Source organism: Pan paniscus, chromosome 13 (genome assembly GCF_029289425.2).
Source record: "Pan paniscus chromosome 13, NHGRI_mPanPan1-v2.0_pri, whole genome shotgun sequence".
NCBI classification, from domain to species: Eukaryota; Metazoa; Chordata; class Mammalia; order Primates; family Hominidae; genus Pan; species Pan paniscus.
In genome coordinates this window covers 110883903-110903065 of record NC_073262.2, presented here as the reverse complement: position 1 = coordinate 110903065, position 19163 = coordinate 110883903, and the positions used below count along the sequence as shown (strand labels likewise).

The following is a 19163-nucleotide window of genomic DNA, read 5'->3' as shown; positions in this document are numbered from 1 at the left end:
TATGTAAGTGAAATGAATGCCAGTGATACAACAGATGGGAGGGAAAAATTGGGAGTATTTTGTTATAAGGTATTTGCATTACCTGTGAAGTAGTATAGTATTATTTGAAAGTAAATGTGGATTAGTTGTAAGTTACATTGCAAACTCTAGGGCAATCATTAAAAAAAATAAAAAGAATGTAACTCGTATCCTTTAAAAAGGACAGAAAATGGAATAACATAAAATGCTCAATTAAATACATAAAGGTGGAAAAGGTACAGAAGACAAAAACAGGAAGAACAAGGGCAACAAGTAGAAAACAGTAACAAATATGGCAGGGATTACTCTAACTACATCAGTAATCACCTTAAATGTCAATAGTCTAAATACACCAACTAAAAGACAGAGATGGTTAGAATGGATCAAAACCAAGACCCAAAAATACATTGTCTACAAGAAACCTAATTTAAATACAAAGACACATACAGATTAAAAAATAAGTGAAGGGTCAAAATGTCACTATTTACCCCATAAATATGCACAATTATTATGTGTCAATTTTAAAAATTAATTTTTAAATTTTTAAATGAAATCAAAACAGGATACATGAACAAAAGTAAATAGATGGAGAAAGATATACCATGTTAACGCTAATAAAAAAAAGAGCAGGAGTAACTATATTAATTTTCAGGCAGAACAGACTTCAGAGCAATCAAAGATAAAAAGGGAAATTACATAATGATAAAGAAATCAATATTCCAAAAGACAGAACAATCCTTAATATGTATGCTCGCTCCTAACAACAGAGTACCAAAATATATGAGGCAAAAACTGATAGAACTACAGGAGAAATGGACGAATTCATTATTATAGCTGGAGACTTTAACCCCTCATCAGAGATGGACACATCCAGCAGAGAGAAAATCAATAACAACATAGCTGAACTCAACAACACCATTAATCAGGTGGATATAAAGGATATCTTATAGACTGTTTAATTCAACAACAGAATGCACATTCCTCTCAAGTAACATGGAACATTCACCAAAACACACCACATTCTGGGCCATAAAACACACCATAACAAATTTAAAAGAGTAGAAATCATACAATGTCTGCCTTCAACAACCAACATGGAATCAAACTAGAAATAATTAACAGAAAGACAGCTACAAAATCCCAAAATCCTTGGAGATGAAACAACACACTTGTAAAAAAAAATACATGAGTCAAAGAAGAATATAAAGAAACATTTTTAAATATTTGTAACTAAATGAAAATGAAAACACAACCTATCTAAATTCGTGGAATGCAACAGAAAGCAGTGCTTAGCGGGAAATTCATAGCACGAAGTGCATACATTTAAAAAGAAGACCTAAAATCAATCATCTAAGCTTCCACCTTAGGGAACAAAGTGTTTGTCAAAAAGCATATTAAATCCAAAGTGAGCACAGGAAAAATAATAATAAAGATTAGAGAAGAAGTCAATAGAGAAAATCAACAAAGCCAAAGCCGGTTCTTTGAAAAGATCAATAAAATCAGTAAGTATCCAGCCAGGCTAAGAAAAAAAAGGGAGAAAACACAAAGTACTAATATCAGAAATGAAAATCGAAATAGACCTATTTCTCTTAAAGAAATTGAATCAATAACTGGTAACTTTCCAAAACAGAAAGCACCAGGCCCAGATGCATTCACTGGTGAATTCTACCAAACATTTAAGAAATAAATTATGTCAATTCTCCACAAAATTTTCCTGAAGATAGAATCAGAGGAAATACTTTCTAACTCAGTCTGTGAGGCCAGGATTTCCCTAATACCAAAACCAGACAAAGACATGACAAGAAAAGGAAACCATACACTATTATCCTCAACACAACAGTAACAAATCCAATCCAACAATGTATAAAAAACTATATAAACCACGACCAAATGGAATTTATCCCAGGCATGCAAGGCTGGTTCAACATTCAAAAATCAATTAATATAACCCATCACATCAAGTTACAGAAGAATAATTATGTAAACATGTCATTGATATAGAAAAAGCATTTGACAAAATCCAACACTCCTTCATTATAAAAACTCTCAGTAAACTAGGAATAGAGGAAACTTCCCCAACATGATAAAGAGTATCTACGAAAAACAACATACAGCTAACATCATACTTAATGGTGAGAGACTCAAAGCTTTCCCACTAAGATCAGAAACAAGGAAAGGATGTCCCCTCTCACTACTCCTTTTCAACATTGGACTAGAAGTTTTAGCTAATGAAATAAGACAGGAAAAGGAAATAAAAAGTACGCTGATTGGGAAGGAAGAAACAAAACTTTGTTTGATGACAAGACTGTTTATATAGAAAATCCAAAAGAACTAACGAACTCCTGAAATTAGTAAGTGATTATAGCAAGGTGGCAGGATACAAGATTAATATACAAAAGTCAATCACATGAGATAATACTACACACCCATTAAAACTGCCAAAATCCAAAACTGACAACACCAAATGTGATGAGGATGTGAAACAACAGGAACTCTCATTCATTGCTGGTAGGAATGCAAAATGGTAAAACCACAAAAAAGTCTAGCAGTGCCTTACAACAAAATTAAACATAATCTTACCATAGGACTCAGCAATCATGCTCCTTGGTATTTATCCATATGAATTGAAAATTACACCCACAAAAAAACCTATACTCAGATGTTATAACAGCCTTGCTCGTAACTGATAAAACTTCGAAGCAATCAAGATGTCCTTCAGTAGGTGAGTAGATAAACTATAGTGTATCCAGCCAATGGGATATTATTCATCACTAAAAAGAAATGAGCTATCAAGCTATGGAAAGACATAGAGAAAACTTAAATGCATATTAGTAGGTGAAAGAAGCCTATCCGAAAAGTCTACACACTGTATAATTCCAACTATATGGCATTCTGGGAAAAGTAAAACTATGGAGACAGTAAAAAAGATTAATGATTGTCATGGGTTGGGGAGAGGAAGGGATAAATAGGAGAAGCCCAGTAGACTTTTTGGGCAGAGGAACTATTCCGTAGGATACAACAATGACAGACGCATGTCATTATACATTTGTCCAAATCCATAGAATATTCAACACCAAGAGTGAATTCTAATGTTAACTATTAACTTTTAGATGATGATCATGTGTCAAAGTAGGTCCACTGAATACAATATGCCACTCTAGTGCAGGACACCGATAGTCATGAAGATTGTGCATGTGTGGGGACAGGGGCTATAGGGGAACTCTCTGTACTTTCTGCTCATTTTTTGTATGAACCTTAAAACTGCTATAAAAAATAAACTTAATAAAAATATATAAAGGATAATGATGTCTGCAACTTACTCTGAGATGGTTCAGAAAATATGCATACATGTATATACAATATAAAAAACGATGGCCAGGTGCAGTGGCTCACACCTGTAATCTCAGCACTTTAGGAGTCCGAGGTGGGAAGATCGCTTGAGGTCAGAAGTTCAAGACCATCCTGAACAACAAAGTGAAACCCCATCTCTGTATTTTACTAAAAAATAACAGGCTGGGCTCGGTGGCTCATGCCTGTAATCCCAACACTTTGGGAGGCCGAGGCGGGTGGATCATGAGGTCAGGAGATCAAGACCATCCTGGCTAACACGGTGAAACCCCGTCTCTACTAAAAATACAAAAAAATTAGCTGGGCATGGTGATGGGCGCCTGTAGTCCCAGCTACTCAGGAAGCTGAGGCAGGAGAATGGCATGAACCCAGGAGGCAGAGCTTGCAGTGAGCTGAGATCACACCACCGCGCTCCAGCCTGGCGAGAGAGTGAGACTCCGTCTCAAAAATAATAATAAGATAAATAAAAATTAAAAAAAGAAAAAATGAGAAAGCAAAGGGACAAAATATAAATTAGCAAATGTTAATGAAAAATACATGAAGATATATTTTTCTATTCTCGCAACTTTTCTGCATGTTTGACATTTTTTCAAAGCAATTAAAAATTAACGACAAAAAATGTAAAACTCTCCAACAGCTTCCCATCTCACTCAGAGTAAATGACAGAGTCCTTATAATTAACTCTAAGACTGCTCTACTCCATTATCATAGGATTCCTTGTTATTCCTTGCCAAGTGTATTTCCTCTCAGGAATTTGTTATTCCTGTTTTCTTGGGACACTCCTCCACAAAATGTCCACATGGCTCCTTCCCTCACATCCTTCACGTCTTATTTAACCAGAAGAGAAAGGATGGTGTAGGTTCCAAACCCGGAAGCCACTGGAGAATACTGGAAAGTCACTGAGAGAATGGAAACAAGGGCTGAATAGCAAAAAGAAAATGATAGTTTAATTCAGCTTTTAGAGCTACGGAAGTATATGACAATCAATCCCACCCTTTTTATCCGTTTGTTCTTCTTATTAGCATGAAAAGAAATAAACATCAGAGAGCACAGTGTTTTCATTTGTCAGTTTACCTATTTCGAGCAGGAGATTTCCCAGCATCCTCTTGCACAGATACAAGTCTTGTTGAAAGAGGAGTATTTGAGGAATCTGGATGAATCAAACTATAAAGAAAATAGGAAAATACTGAAATAATTCAGGACAGTAAAAGGGAATTTCAATGAGGCACTTTAACATTAAAAGCAGATTTAATCTTTTTCCTTGCAATAATGAGATTATGTGTCATTTTTGTTCTTCCTTTAATTAGGGTGTAAATGGTATGAATGATAGTTTTTGCAGTGCATGGCTTTTAAGAATATAAAATGCCGAAATGACAATTTTAAAAAGTTTTTAAGTATATGGAATGTAAATAAAGTTAGTTGGATGGGTGCCTTTGAAACGTCTAACATTATTAATACAAGATGAAATTGATTTTGGAGGGAAATCTGAGTTCAAATATTTTATTCTCAGTCCCCATAACCCACTAGAATAGCACCATAGAGTCAGACAAACCTAGGTCCAAGTGCAGGCTCGACCTCTTACTAGCTACATGACCTTGGGTTCATTACTTAATCTCGCTAAACCTCAGCATCCACATCTGTCAAAAGGAGAAAATAGTGCCTACCACAGAGATATGCTGACTAAAAGAGAATGAACATTAAGCAATTAGCACAGAACCTAAAATTTAACAATCATTCTACCTTTGACATCTATTGTACATCTCTCAGGGAGCTTTCTTACCTGATTTGTTTTGTTAAATCACATCTGCCCATTACGACAGGGCCTGTCACAACTAAAAAGCATCACTAACTAAAGTAAGCAAAAACTAAAAAAATCTCTATACTTCAGATTGTTTAATTAAACATAGAATCAATTTTTAAAATTTATAAAATATATGTAAGGTATAAAAAATCATAATGCCATAAACACCAAAGTATTCATGAAGCAATGTAAGAAAAGGCTGGGCATGGTGGCTCATGCCTATAATGCCACCACTTCGGGAGGCGGGCAAATCACTGGAGCCTAGGAATTCGAGACCAGCCTGGCCAACATGGCAAAACCCATCTCTACTGAAAATACAAAACTTAGCCGGGCATGGTGGCACACACCTGTAATCCCAGCTAATTGGGAGGCTAAGACACAAGAATCACTTGAACCTGGGAGGCGGAGGTTGCAGTGAGTCAAGATCGCGCCACTGCACTCCAGCCTGGGTGACAGAGCGAGACTCCATCTCAAAATAAATAAATAAATAAAAACTAATGTAAGAAAAAGAAACTCTGGCCAGGCGCGGTGGCTCACACCTGTAATCCCAGCCCTTTGGGAGGCCGAGGCGGGTAGATCACCTGAGGTCAGGAGTTCAAGACCAGCCTGGCCAACATGATGAAACCCCGTCCCTACTAAAAATAGAAAAATTAGCCAGGCATGGTGGTGGGCACCTGTAAGTCCAGCTACTCAGGAGGTTGAGGCAGGAGAATCGCTTGAACCCAGGAAAAGAAGGTTGCAGTGAGCCGAGATCGTGCCATTGCACTCCAACCTGGGCAACAAGAGCAAAAAAAACTCTGTCTCAAAAAAAAAAAAAAGAAAAAGAAAAAGTACACTACCACTGACTGTGAAATTCCCCTACCCAGTCCTAATCCCTTCCCTTCCCTCAGTGAAACCACTGTTATAACTTTCATATCTATCGTCTTTAAGTGTTACCACATTTCAGTCCCTAGACAGTGTAGTAGTTTTGTGTATTTTTAAATTTTATATTAATTAAATTTTGCTGGTGACATGATTAGATGATTTTCTTTTCTACTCCACTTTCTGTCCCTGAGATTCATACATATTGAATGTAGCTGTAATTAATTCATTTTTTACTTCTATTTAAATTCATTACATACTAATTTCTCAATTCCTTAAGGGTTAACTGAGAAATTAACTTATCAGAGAGATGTTACTTAAAACTATAGGCTCTTTGTAACGGCCAGATTTGGTATTATGCTTAACAAAATAATTCAGCTAAAGAAAATAATCAGAGGCCAGGTGCAGTGAGTGGCTCATGCCTGTAATCTCAGCACTTTGGGAAGCTGAGGTGGGAGGATCGCTTGAAGCCAGGAGTTCAAGACAGCCTGGTCAACATGGCAAGACCCCATCTCTTAAAAAAAAAAAAATCAGCCAAGCACAGTGGTGTGCGCCTGTTGTCCCAGCTACTCAGGAGGCTGAGGCAGAGGGGATTCGAGGCTGCCCTGAGCTATGATCACGCCACTACACTCCAGCCTGGGTGACAGAGCAAGGCCGTCTCAAAAATAATAACTAATAATTTTTAAAAATCAGAAACTGATGAAACTAAGACTCTAATTCAAACAATTCCAGGTAACTCCCAAGAGTTAGCACCCTCTACTACCAAGCAGTACAGTATACTTACAAAAAAACATGAAGTAGCAGTGCAGTATACTTACAGAAAAACATGACATATACCTTCAGAAGGAAAAAAAATCTAATTTCACTTGGAAATATGAATACATATTGTACAGGCATTCTTCTTCTCACAGAAGGCTACATTAGAAATTAATAATCTCAATGACTTCTGTTGCCTGTTCAACAAATATTATCAAGATTATATACATGCCATGCACTGTTCTTGGTGCCTGGGGTAGAACAGTGACAAGAAAGATGTAAAGTCTCCTCTCATGGAGCTTACATTCTAATTAGCCAATATCATCACTATCCATAAACATCTGCAAACATTCTGGAGGCAAGCCAAAGAAAAAGGAGAACACAGTGAACTGACAGGAAATAATTCAAAGAGGGTAAGTGTTAACTGAAAGCACTCAAAGGTCAGACAACTATCGATATTTCTCAACTTTAAATAAAATTATATTTAAGGGACAATACCTTTGCCAGGCCAAATCATCCTCTAAAAATATGTTACGGCTGGCTTTCCTACTCCCAACAGGTGTTCGGGGTTCACTTGGATCAAGCACAGACACAGAGCAAGCAGAATCTGAAAGAGCATTCAAGTCTTCCCCAATAGAATTACTGTCTGTGGAATGAGCATAACTTAAGGCTATTTTTCTACAATATGTGCAAGCTCGGAGGTCTCCTAGGAGAAAAAAACAAAAACAAAAACAAGGAAAATGAAGAAAAAGATAGCAGTAACATATTGCTTAACGTAACTTTTTTAACTCCTTGGGTCAACAGTTCATCTAATAACAGGGAAATGTCTTCAAGTACAGACTCTCAAAAAAAGACATTTTAAAAAGTGAAATAATTTTGTTAGCTCTATTATATATATTTAAGGGCCATTTTGAATTCTGGCACTAAAAATCAAAAGTTAGAAGTTAAAAGAAAAAAAAAGAGCCATCATTATGATAAATTCATCCAGGTGTCCAAACTACCATAAACATTTATAATGAGTTTAAAATGTAACATACCAGGCCAGACGTGGTGGCTCACGCCTATAATCCCAACACTTTGGGAGGCCGAGGCGGCGGATCACCTGAGGTCAGGAGTTCAAGACTAGCCTGGCCAACATGGTGAAACCCCATCTCTACTAAAAATACAAAAATTAGCCGGGCATGGTAACGCATACCTGTAATCCCAGCTACTCAGGAGGGTGAGGCAGGAGAATTGCTTGAACCCGGGAGGCGGAGGTTGCAGTGAGCCAAGACTGTGCCATTGCACTCCAGCCTGGGCAACAAGAACGAAACTCCATCTCAAAATAAATAAATAAATAAATAAATAAATAAAATAAAACAAAACAAAACAAAATAAAATGTATATCCCAATGATACCAGAAAATTTTGCTTAAAAGAGTATTTTTTTCCAGGTTTTAAAAGTGAAATAAGGGATCTAGGACAGGCACAGTGGCTCACACCTGTAATCCCAGCACTTTGGGGGGCCAAGGCAGAAGGACTGCTTGAGGGCGGGAGGACTATTTGAGGGCAGGAGCTCAAGAACAACCTGGCCAACATACCGAGACCCTGTCTCTATACAAATATAAACATATATAAAATAAAATTTTAAAAAAGAAATCTAACAGAGACATGAGTTTCAAGGAATAACATTTTTTAATAGAATAAATAAACCAACACAAATGGAAACAACATATTTTCCACAGGCAAATTAATTAAGGAGGAAAATATTATTAAGGTCTTTATTGTGAAGCCTTGAAGAGTACCCTCCAAAGAATTTCAAAAGCAAACTAACAGAAAATGGGCTTACATGCAGTATAATATATGAGAGTAAAAACTATAAAAGAATTATTATAAAAAAAAGTTAAGGCCGGGCACGGTGGCTCACGCCTGTAATCCCAGCACTTTGGGAGACTGAGACGGATAAATCACCTGAGGTCAGTAGTCCAAGACCAGCCTGGCCAACATGGTGAAACCCTGTCTCTACTAAAAATACAAAAATTAGCCAGGCATGGCGGCGGGTGCCTGTAATCCCAGCTACTCGGGAGGCTGCGGTGGGAGAATCGCTTGAACCTGGGAGGCAGAGGTTGCAGTGAGCCAAGACTGTGCCACTGCACTCCAGCCTGGGCAATAAAAGCGAAACTGTCTGGGAAAAAAAAAAAAAAAAAAAGGATAGAAATGAAATATTCTTGAGAGGACCAACAAGGTTAATATTTCTAAATATGTATTTTTTGAGGGTGCAGTCCTGTCCAAATAGAAGTTTTCACTTCTACTCTATTTTTCTATAACATTGTTTTGAGTGATTCTGTAACATTTTAGGTATTAAAAAAGGAGGTAAAATAATTAAACCTTACTAATAACATGTTGTTTAATAATTCTACCTAAAATGTTCCCACTAATATTAGAAAACTGAAGTGATACAAAATAAAAGATTTCTAAAAGTTAACTGTATTATGTTTTTACCATAATCACTACCAAAATGGCCTTTTGCTTTTTCATTTTAAGACTACTATTACGTAGTACTCAGTTTTATTAAATTATGCATGTAGGCCAGGCATGATGGCACACACCCGTAATCCCAACACTTTGGGAGGCCAAGGCAGGCGGACTGCTTGAGCACAGGAGTTTGAGACCAGCCTAGGCTACATGGTGAGACCCCACATCAATAAAAAATACAAAACTAGCCAGGGCATGGTGGCATGCACCCTGTAGTCCAAGCTACTTGGGAGGCGGAGAGGTAGGAGGATTGCTTGAGCCCAGGAGGCTGAGGCTGCAGTGAGCTGAGCTGTGATCGTGCCACTGCACTCCAGCCTGGGCGACAGAGCAAGACTCAGTCTCCAAAAAAAAAAAAACAAAAGAAGTGAAATTACTCCCTGCAGAAAGACTTTCAATTTACTACAACAAAGACTTCAGTTGTTTCTTACACTATAAAGGAAATCTCGCCTAACCAGTCAGCTATTAGAACTAAAATTGTAAAATCAATAAACAGAGCCAAGCCTAATCAGAAAAGTTTTCATTTCATGAAGAAATTTCATCAGCAAGAGCCTATTAAGCGCATGCCTATATGGTGTGATGGGAATACAAAGATTGATGAGATACAGCCCTGCCATCAAAAAACTCATAGGCCACTGGAGGCAACACACATATAACCAAAAAGCTGCATGACAGATGCAGATACTATTGCTATTACCATCAATAACAATAGTTTACTGTTCATTGATCCCTTTCCATGTACTAGACATTTTTCTAGTTATTTGTATTTATTCAGGGTCACAATGTATAACTGTGCCTAGCATATATTATCCCAGGGGTCCCCAATCCCAGGGACATGTACTACTCCCCATCCGTAGCCTGTTAGGAACCGAGCCGCACAGCAGGAGGTGAGTGGCGAGCAAGCAGCACACAAGCCATACACAAACGGGCATTACCTCCTGAGCTCCACCTCCTGTCAGATCAGCGGTGGCATTAGATTCTTATAGAAGCGTGAACCCTATGGTGAACTGCGCATGTGAGGGATCTAGATTGCACGTTCCTTACGAGAATCTAATGCCTGATTACCTAAGGTGGAATAGTTTCGTCCCAAAACCATCCCCCGTCCCCCACACCAGTCCATGGAAAAACTGTCTGCCACAAAACTGGTCCCCGGTGCCAAAAAGGTTGGAGACCACTATATTATCCCATTTGTGATTAACCTTATGTGTCAACTTGGCTAGATTAGTTATTTGGTCAAGCTGAGATGCTGTGAAGGTTATTTTTTTTGGATGTGATTAATATTTACAATCAGCTGACTTTAAGTAAAGCAGATTGTCCTCTAGAATGTGAGTGGGTCTCATCTAATCAGATGAAGTCCTTAAGGACAAAGACTAAAGTTTTCTGAAGAAAAAGAAATTCTGTCTCAACACTGCAAGACAGAAATCCTGTAGGAGTTTCCAGCCTACTGGCCTGCCCTGAGAATTTCAGACTTGCCAGTCCTCAAAATAACTTGACCAATTGTTAAACATAAATTTCTCTCTATATAAATGTGTGTTTGTGTATCCTACTGGTTCTGTTTCTCTGGAGAACCTTAATACATATTTTGGTACCAAGAATGGCTTTAGAGCAACAGAATCTTAAGGGTAAGTTTTCTGAATTGGTTCTTACATTTCTGGAATTGGTTCTCTAAGCTGATTAGATTTAAAGGCACTAATGACTCTATTTCCAGTAGTAAAGAGAACACTGATAGTCCATTGTGTAATGTGGCAACAAAGACATGCAAAATATCACCTACAGATACTCCTAATCAAATAGTAATACTTATAAAAGGCAAAGTTCTGAGTGACCAAGTATTTAATATCTTAGAATGGTTTTGTCAAGCTAACAACTATAATGGCATGGGCTGGTTCCTCCTAATTGCATTAGACAAAAGTAAAAAAAGAAATGGATTACCTTAGGGATTCAAATTCCCAGCTCAAGAACTGTATAAATTATCTGAAAGTTTCTAGGTCTTCCTTGAAAGAAATCCTTATCTCCTGCAGGTTCAGTGCTAAGATTGTTAAAAATCAGAACAACACTCTCATCCTGCAAGTGACTGAACTGAAACACAAACTGAATCACCAACCTTGAAGTTTGTCTGCTATTAAAGTGAGGGTGTTGATTGGGAAGGAATGGAAACATATAAGAAGATCCTGATGAAGCTGGGGATGTTAAACACCAAAATTCTGAGTCTTCTTTGCCAGCAGCAGCAGTCTTTCCACCTCATTTGAGGAGATTAACCTGGCTTTGATCAGATAGGCTGTAATGACCTCCCCTGAGTTAGCTGCCTTGCAAGACACTGCTAATTTTACTCAGGATCTACTCCTGCTACTCCTCTTTGCTACCAGACCTATAAAGGAACTCAAGCTCAGGTAGGCCCTGAAAGGTGAGATACAAACTGTGACCCATGAGAAGGTGCACTACACTCCAGAAGAACTACATGATTTTTCCAATTTACACAGATAAAAACCAAGGAAATACATGTGGGAATGGATAATGAAGGTATGGGATAATAGTGGAAAGAACATAAAGTTGGATCAAGCTGAATTTACTGACATGGGCCCACTAAGCAGATTCTATATTTATTGTTGCAGCTCAAGGGGTTAAAAGGGTCTCCAACAGTCTGTTTAGATGACTGGCTAAAACATAGACCAAAAGGTGGCTTACACTAAATGGGGTTGAAATATCAGAAATGCCCTATTATATTATAGAGGAAGGCATCCAAAGGTTAGGGGAGATTGAAATGTTAAAAGTAGTTTTACCATGTAAGACTTGCTGACTCACCCAAGAAGGACATAACCTTTCAACCACGACTATGAGAAATAAATTTGTGAGGGGAGGCCCCGAATCCTTAAAGAGCTTTGTGGTTGCTCTTCTTTGTAGATCAGAAATTACAGCAGGAACTACTGCTACTGGGTCAGGAAACCTAAATGCAATGGGGATCACTGGATCCCAGGGTGGCAGGGGCCAATAGGCAGCACTTTAGTCGCCAAAGCCAAGGTGGGCATGGTTACTATAATAGACATCAGAATCAAAGCAATAATCAGAATAGCCTAAGAGATTTATGGCATTGGCTAGTTGATCATAATGTCTCCACAAGTGAAGTAGATGGGCAGTCAACAAAATTCTTACTTGATTTGTATAAGGGAAACAACTCCATATTAAGTAGCTGTAAGTCCAACTTCAATCATGAAAACAGAGTCATATGATCCTTCATTCAATTCCCAGACTTGAGCCACTTACAGATGATCCAGAACTCCTTGAATGAAGAGGGGATTGGTGATTCTGAAGAAGAACCCCACTACACTGCCAGAAATGTACACCGTTAATCTTTCTACCAGCCATCCCCAAAGAGACCTATGCTTTTACCAAGGCGACTGGACACTGAGGAGAAGGAAATGATCAAATTTGTCAGGGGTTATTAGACACCTACTCTCAACTGACACTAATTCCAGGAGACCCAAAACATCACTCTGGTCTGCCTGTCAGAGTAGGGACTTATAGAGGTCAGGTGATCAGCGAAGCTTTAGCTCAGGTCCATCTCACTGTGAGTTTAGTGAGTCCCCAAACTCACTCTATGGTTATTTCCCCAGTTCTAGAACATACAGTTAGAATAGACAACCAGCAGAATCCCTATATTTGTTCCCTGATCTGTATTTTGGTACTTCTGGCCTCCAGAACTATGAGACATACATTTCTGTTGTTCCAAGCCACACAGCCTGTGGTACTGTGTTATGGCAGACCTAGGAAGCTAACATACCAACCATATTAACAAGAAAGGTTTTATCCTGAGGGTAATGGGAGCTCTGAAAGAGTATTATGCAGGAAAATACCCTGACATGATCAAATTATCATTTTACAAAGAATGCTGACTAGGATATGAAATATGAATTAGAGGTAGGGAGAAACTAAAGGTAAAAAAAATGTATTTTAAAAGCTGTAATCTTGTCACTGTAGCCTTAGATTACAATTTGAAGTCAGGAAATGTGATGCCTCCTGCCTTGTTCTTTTTGCTTAGGATTGTTTTGGCTATTCAGGCTCTTTTTTGGTTCTATATGAATTTTTGAATAGTTTTTTCTAATTCTATGAAAAACGACACTGGTAGTTTCATAGGAATAGGCTACAGTAACAAAAACAGCATGGTACTGGTACAAAAACAGGCACATAAGCCAATGGAACAGAACAAAGAAACCAGAAATAAAATCACACACTTACAGACATTTGATCTTCAACAAAGTCAACAAAAATGAACAACAGGGAAAGGACTCTCTATTCAATAAATGGCACTGGGATAGCTGGCTAGCCATATGCAGAAGAATAAAACTGGCCCCTATGTTTCACCATATACAAAAATTAATTCAAGATGGATTAAAGATTTAAATATAAGACCTCAAACTATGAAAGTCCTAGAAGAAAACCTATGAAGCACGATTCTGGACATCAGCCTTGGGAAACAATTTATGACTAAGTCCTCAAAAGCAATTGCAACAAAAACAAAAATTGACATGTGGGACCTAATTAAGCTAAAGTGCTTCTGCATGGCAAAAGATACTATCAACAGAGTAAACAAACAAGCCACAGAATAGGAGAAAATACTTGCAAACTATGCATCTGACAAAGATCTAATATCCACAATATATAAGAAACGTAATTCAACAAGTAAAAAACAAATGACCGCATTAAAAATTGGGCAAAAGACATGAACAGACACTTCTCAAAAAAAGACCTACAAGTGGCCAACAAACATGAAAAAATGTTCCACATCAATGATCATTAGTGAAATGCAAATCAAAACCACAATAAGATACCATCTCACACCAGTCAGAATGGCTGTTATTAAAAAGCCAAAAAACGAATGCTGGTAAAGCTGCAGAGAAAAGAGAATGCTTATACACTGCTGATGGGAATGTAAATTAGTTCAGCCACTGTGGAAGACGGTTTGAAGATTTCTCAAAGAGCTTAAAACAGAACTGCTACCATTTGACTCAGGAATCCCACTACTGGGTATATATCCAAAGGAAAATAAATCATTCTATCAAAAGGCACATGTACTCGTATGTTCATTGTAACACTTTTTATAATAGCAAATACAGAATCAACCTGGGTGCCACCAATGGTGAAATGGATAAAGAAAATGTGGTACATATACACCATGGAATACTATGCAGCCATAAAAAAAGAACAAAATTATGTCCTTTGCAGCAATATGGATGCAGCTGGAGGCCATTATCCTAAGTAAATTAACACAGAACAGAAAACCAAATGCCGCAAGCTCTCACTTACAAGTGGGAGCTAAACACTGAGTACATAAGGACATAAAGATGGCAACAATAGACAAGGGGACTACTAGAGCAGGGAGGGAGGAAGAGGAGCAAGGTTTGAAAAACTAACTACTGGATACCATACTCACTACCTGGGTGACAGGATCAGTCATATGCAAAATCTCAGCATCACTAAATATACCCCTGTAACAAACATGAATCTAAAATAAAAGTTGAAATTATTACCAAAAAAAAAAAGAAATACAAGTAATTTTCAAACAAAAAAGCTGTTGTAAAAGCTAATGGGGTTCTGGGTGACAGATAATGGGATTCTGAACTCTGTAGTAGTTTAGGTGGAAAAAAAATGAGCAGACAGAAAGATCTTCACAATAACAAAAATAACATGAGAGAGATGTTAGGAGTTTTGTTTTTCAGGTAATTTCTGACTATCTTCTACTCCCAAATCACTGTATAAATCAACATACCATTGTTCAGTTTTTTCTGTTTCAAGAAATAACTTAAATTTTCTGTACTGCTGAAATTTGACTATGTTCCTTATGGAAGAATCTGAGTAAGACACAATTCACTGCCAAAGCACAGTGTCATGTAATTACGTCAAGGAAGATCTGTACTTTGTAAAATGAAAACTCTCATAGTGATTTAAATTAGTAATCTACTCTAACGATCTTGTCTAATAAATTTTAATGTTCCTATAGTTTTTTGCTAGCATCTACAATAAATACACTTTTACTCTAGTTATTTATGATAAGTCCCATCTACTGTATTATTCAATAGGAAAGTTCTTAAAAGCAAAGCTGTGTCTCCCTCACCTTTGTGTCCCCATGTCTTACACATAAAACCCAAAATGAAAATTGGCTTAACACTATCCTGTATTATAAGTGTCTTATAGTTATGACCTTTAAAAATTGTAAACTGGCAATAAAATGCATTTACCTGTATAGCCCATAAATTTTCCAGGGATTTCTTGATTACAGCAACGACTGCAGAAAATCTGCCCACATAGTCGGCAATGGTGTCTGCGCCTAAAGGTTGTAAATTTCTCACTACAGTCATAGCACTCTTTACATTGGCTATCTGGCATCCAGTATTGTTTCAGGTCACTATCCTATAACAATAAAAATGTGTGAAGGCTTCTTGAAAATACTGATTATTAATATGCAATGGCAAATGAAATCCTCAAAGGTTTCTTTTGCAGAAAACAAACTAATTCAAAAATTCATATGGGAATACGAAAGGTCAAAATAACCAAGACAATCTTGAAGAAGAACAAATTGAAGGACTTAATATTACCAGCCATCAAGACTTATTCTTAATGCTACAATAATTTTAGACAGGGTACTGGTACAAGGATAGAAAAAAATAAAGGTATGGAACAGAAAAAGAGAGCCCTGACACACCCTCACACATATATGGACTTATGGTGGAATTTATAATGCAATCAGTGAAAGATGGTCTTTTCAAAAACAATGGTACTATATCCGACTGGACATCCATGAGGAAAAATGGAAGCCTGACCCCTATACTTGACAGAAATAATAAAGCTTCTTGAAGAAACCATAGGAGAATATCTACTGCCCTGAACTAGATAAACACTTCTTAAACAGAACACAAAAAGCACTAAGGATAACGGGAAAAAAACTGATAAATTAGACTACAATAAAATTAAGAACTTATGTATAAAAATAGGGTGCTCACAGCTGGAGGAAGCGCTAATTAAACTTTCTTTCAGTGGCATTAAGCCATTTTCATTAGGTATGGCATGATCCCCATAAGCGCTTAATAAGTAATCTTCCAAAGCCTCTAGACAGTACCTGGCTTTTCCCCTCCATGATTTCCTTGAGGCGTTTTAATACTGTGCTGAGGCTTCGAAGCTGAACAGCTGTACGAGGGTCATGACCTCCAAAGGTAGGTTCTGCTTTCCTTCTTGTGTCTGAGTTGGATTAAAAAAAAAGCAACCTTGTTAACAGTCCCTAGTATCTATATACAACAAGGTATATATGTGATGGAAACTGCCTCTTATTGTTGGCATATAATTATGTTCTCCCACCCAGTTATATGAATTGAGAGTTAAAACAAGTCTTTATAAGGGTAAGAGGCTACTGAAAGTATTTCTTCTCATGTAAAATGCTGTTTTACAAGCGAGTCAAGGCTGCCTAAGAGAAGCATTGTCTGAGACCATTGATGGTTTTCAGGCCTGGAATGGGAACATCACTTAAATGGTCCAAAATTCATTAATGACTCCTTAAGCCCTTTGGTCCAACCTATAATAAATGCGTGCTAGAAATTTAGCAGAAGAAAAAGCAATCAAGGAGGGTTAACTTAGCTTGATCTCTAAAGTCAAACAGGTAAGCAATAGGATCAAACAGTTCGGTTCTGTCTCTATCTGTAGACCATATATCCAAAGTCTCATACAGAAGATGATCAGAAAGAAGTTTAATAGCCCAGCCTTCAAAGATTCTGACAGACTTCACAACATCCAGGATGGCAAATTTTGCCATGGTAAAACCTGACCTATGTCCAAGCAAATTAAAACTGCCAGAAAATTGCTAAAACTCCAATCCTATCCTTCCCTGTCACTTCCCCAACCCCGCAGCTCCAAATAGGAAAGGATCATTTATACCTGACATAGCAATACTGAAGCCAAATCTATCACTAATAAGCCCAAATTCCAGCCTCGTGGCCAAAATAGGGTATGCCCACCAAAGTTGTCACTTATTATTTCCTTAATTTAGACCAAAATTACAACTCAAGTTTCTGCCTATTTCTGGCAGTTACAAAACCTAAGGATGAAGCAAAGACGTTTTGACAAAAAGGATGAACATCCTATTAGCTTAAACCCATCAACCTGATAACCTATGGCAAAGTAAACTGGAAAATACCCCACTCTGAATCTTCCTCAAACTCACCATTTGCTAGATAGGTGCTGTTTTGGCTGGGAGGGAAAAAAAAGAATTACAAAGAAATGAGAGGTTGGGATCTAAAGTTTACAAAGAATTTCCCAAGATAATGTAATCACTGAAGTAACTACCAAAATTGTACCTATTTTAGAAAACTTTGGCAACTTTTATCTTTCTATAAAGTTATATCTTAATTTTAGCACATACCTCAGATGTGTTGCTACTGTATTAGAATAACTAAACTTGAGTCTCAAAACAAAAAACAACTCTCCATGATCTACAAATTGAAAAAGAAGACAGATGAAGCTACTGGAAACATAATGGCTGTGCTTCCGTGCAGCAGGCAAAAACTTGTGAAGTCCCTGGCATTTAGCCAATTAGGAATATAAGAAAGTAGTAATAGCATCATCCGCTGAAAAAGGATGAGTGAGACCCTTCTTGGAACCAAGAGAATCACAGATGTTGGCTGAAGATGAAAGAAACCCAGAGAGAAAATCTGGTCTACCTCTATGCCCTTAGGCAAATAGCCTTAGCTGCTTCTCTTGCAAAATGAACATTAGAAAATTAAATAACTTTCCTAAGGTCGGAAAGCTAGTAAATTATAGAATTACAGCCCTTTTAATAGGGAAAAGAACTTGACTGGCCAAATAACACCAGGCTTCTGAAGCTCAAATGCCTTCAAGATAGAATCAAATAATCAAGCAGACTTGAGAAGGACAGTAAGGAAACTAGACAGTAAAGGCTCCACCTGGAGATACTAAAGTTCAAGTTGATCATAATACCAATGGCAAGGTTTGGCAGGCTGCCAATTTGTAACTCCTAAAATATTACATTTTAGTCTAACTTGATTTTAGAAATAAAAAAATCCTACACTCAATTCAGCATGGGATTTAGTCAAAACAGCTCCCTCAACAAAAAGAGTGTTGTTGTGAGTCAGATTCAAGAGCTAAGGAGAGTTTATTGAGGTTAAAAGTTAAAATAGAGATTATCTGGAATAAAAGGAGAGCTCCTTTCTTTCTCCCTCTCCCACTCCCCATCTTCTGATTCTTCCCTCCAAATGGCTGATGTAACCCTGGCTGAGGCTCACTGCCCTAGAAAACCTGTGCAGGTGATGCAGCCAGCTCTGTGCCAGTCCTCGGGTAGAAACTCTTCTTTTGCTCGGTTTCTCTTTGTTCTGGCTGACCAAGTCTGAACTCACAATAAAATATCCTTCTACCAACCACCACTATCTGGGGGAAGATCAGCCACACCAGACGAGATCTGGTGTTCTGGGGCATCTAATTCCCAATGCTGCATCCCTTCCCCTCTATCATGCCACCTCCCACTTCCTTTGTCACCTTGACTTAGGCAAACCACTCCACCAAGTTGAAAAATCTGACAGAAATAAAACATAAACCACCTCTCTTTTTCTAATCTCTCAATTCTGACACCAATCCCCAGCCCATAATCATCAGAAGAGCATGAAAATGAAGGAGATGACTGTGTAGTAGACCAGAATGGAAAACAGACAGATGAGAGGAGCTCAGCTTATTCAGCCACACTGACAGTTTGCACCCCAACAAGGACAGAAGGCCAAGAGCAAGTGGCAGCCCAATAATGGAGTTGACAGAATTCTGCAGCCAGAGGCATGCATATCACATTTCACTAGCACCCCAAGAACAGACGCAGAATT

General features: G+C 37.8%; 1 protein-coding gene across 18 annotated transcripts in view; it reads right to left on the bottom strand.

Moving 5' to 3' along the window:
* The window catches only part of PIKFYVE (phosphoinositide kinase, FYVE-type zinc finger containing), a 92617-nt gene that overhangs the window by 65424 nt on the left and 8030 nt on the right, over positions 1 to 19163 (bottom strand). For 9 of the 18 annotated variants that reach the window (XM_003820821.6, XM_055109041.2, XM_055109040.2 and 6 more), the window contains 4 exons: positions 16406 to 16524; positions 15528 to 15699; positions 7283 to 7490; positions 4441 to 4530 (listed from right to left, as the gene is read on the bottom strand). In XM_003820821.6, coding sequence (XP_003820869.2) covers positions 4441 to 4530; positions 7283 to 7490; positions 15528 to 15699; positions 16406 to 16524 — 589 coding nt within the window. Of the gene's footprint in view, positions 1 to 4440; positions 4531 to 7282; positions 7491 to 7979; positions 15045 to 15527; positions 15700 to 16405; positions 16525 to 19163 lie in introns of those variants that run through there. The other 9 variants (XM_055109042.2, XM_055109043.2, XM_055109044.2 and 6 more) reach the window with 4 other exon arrangements.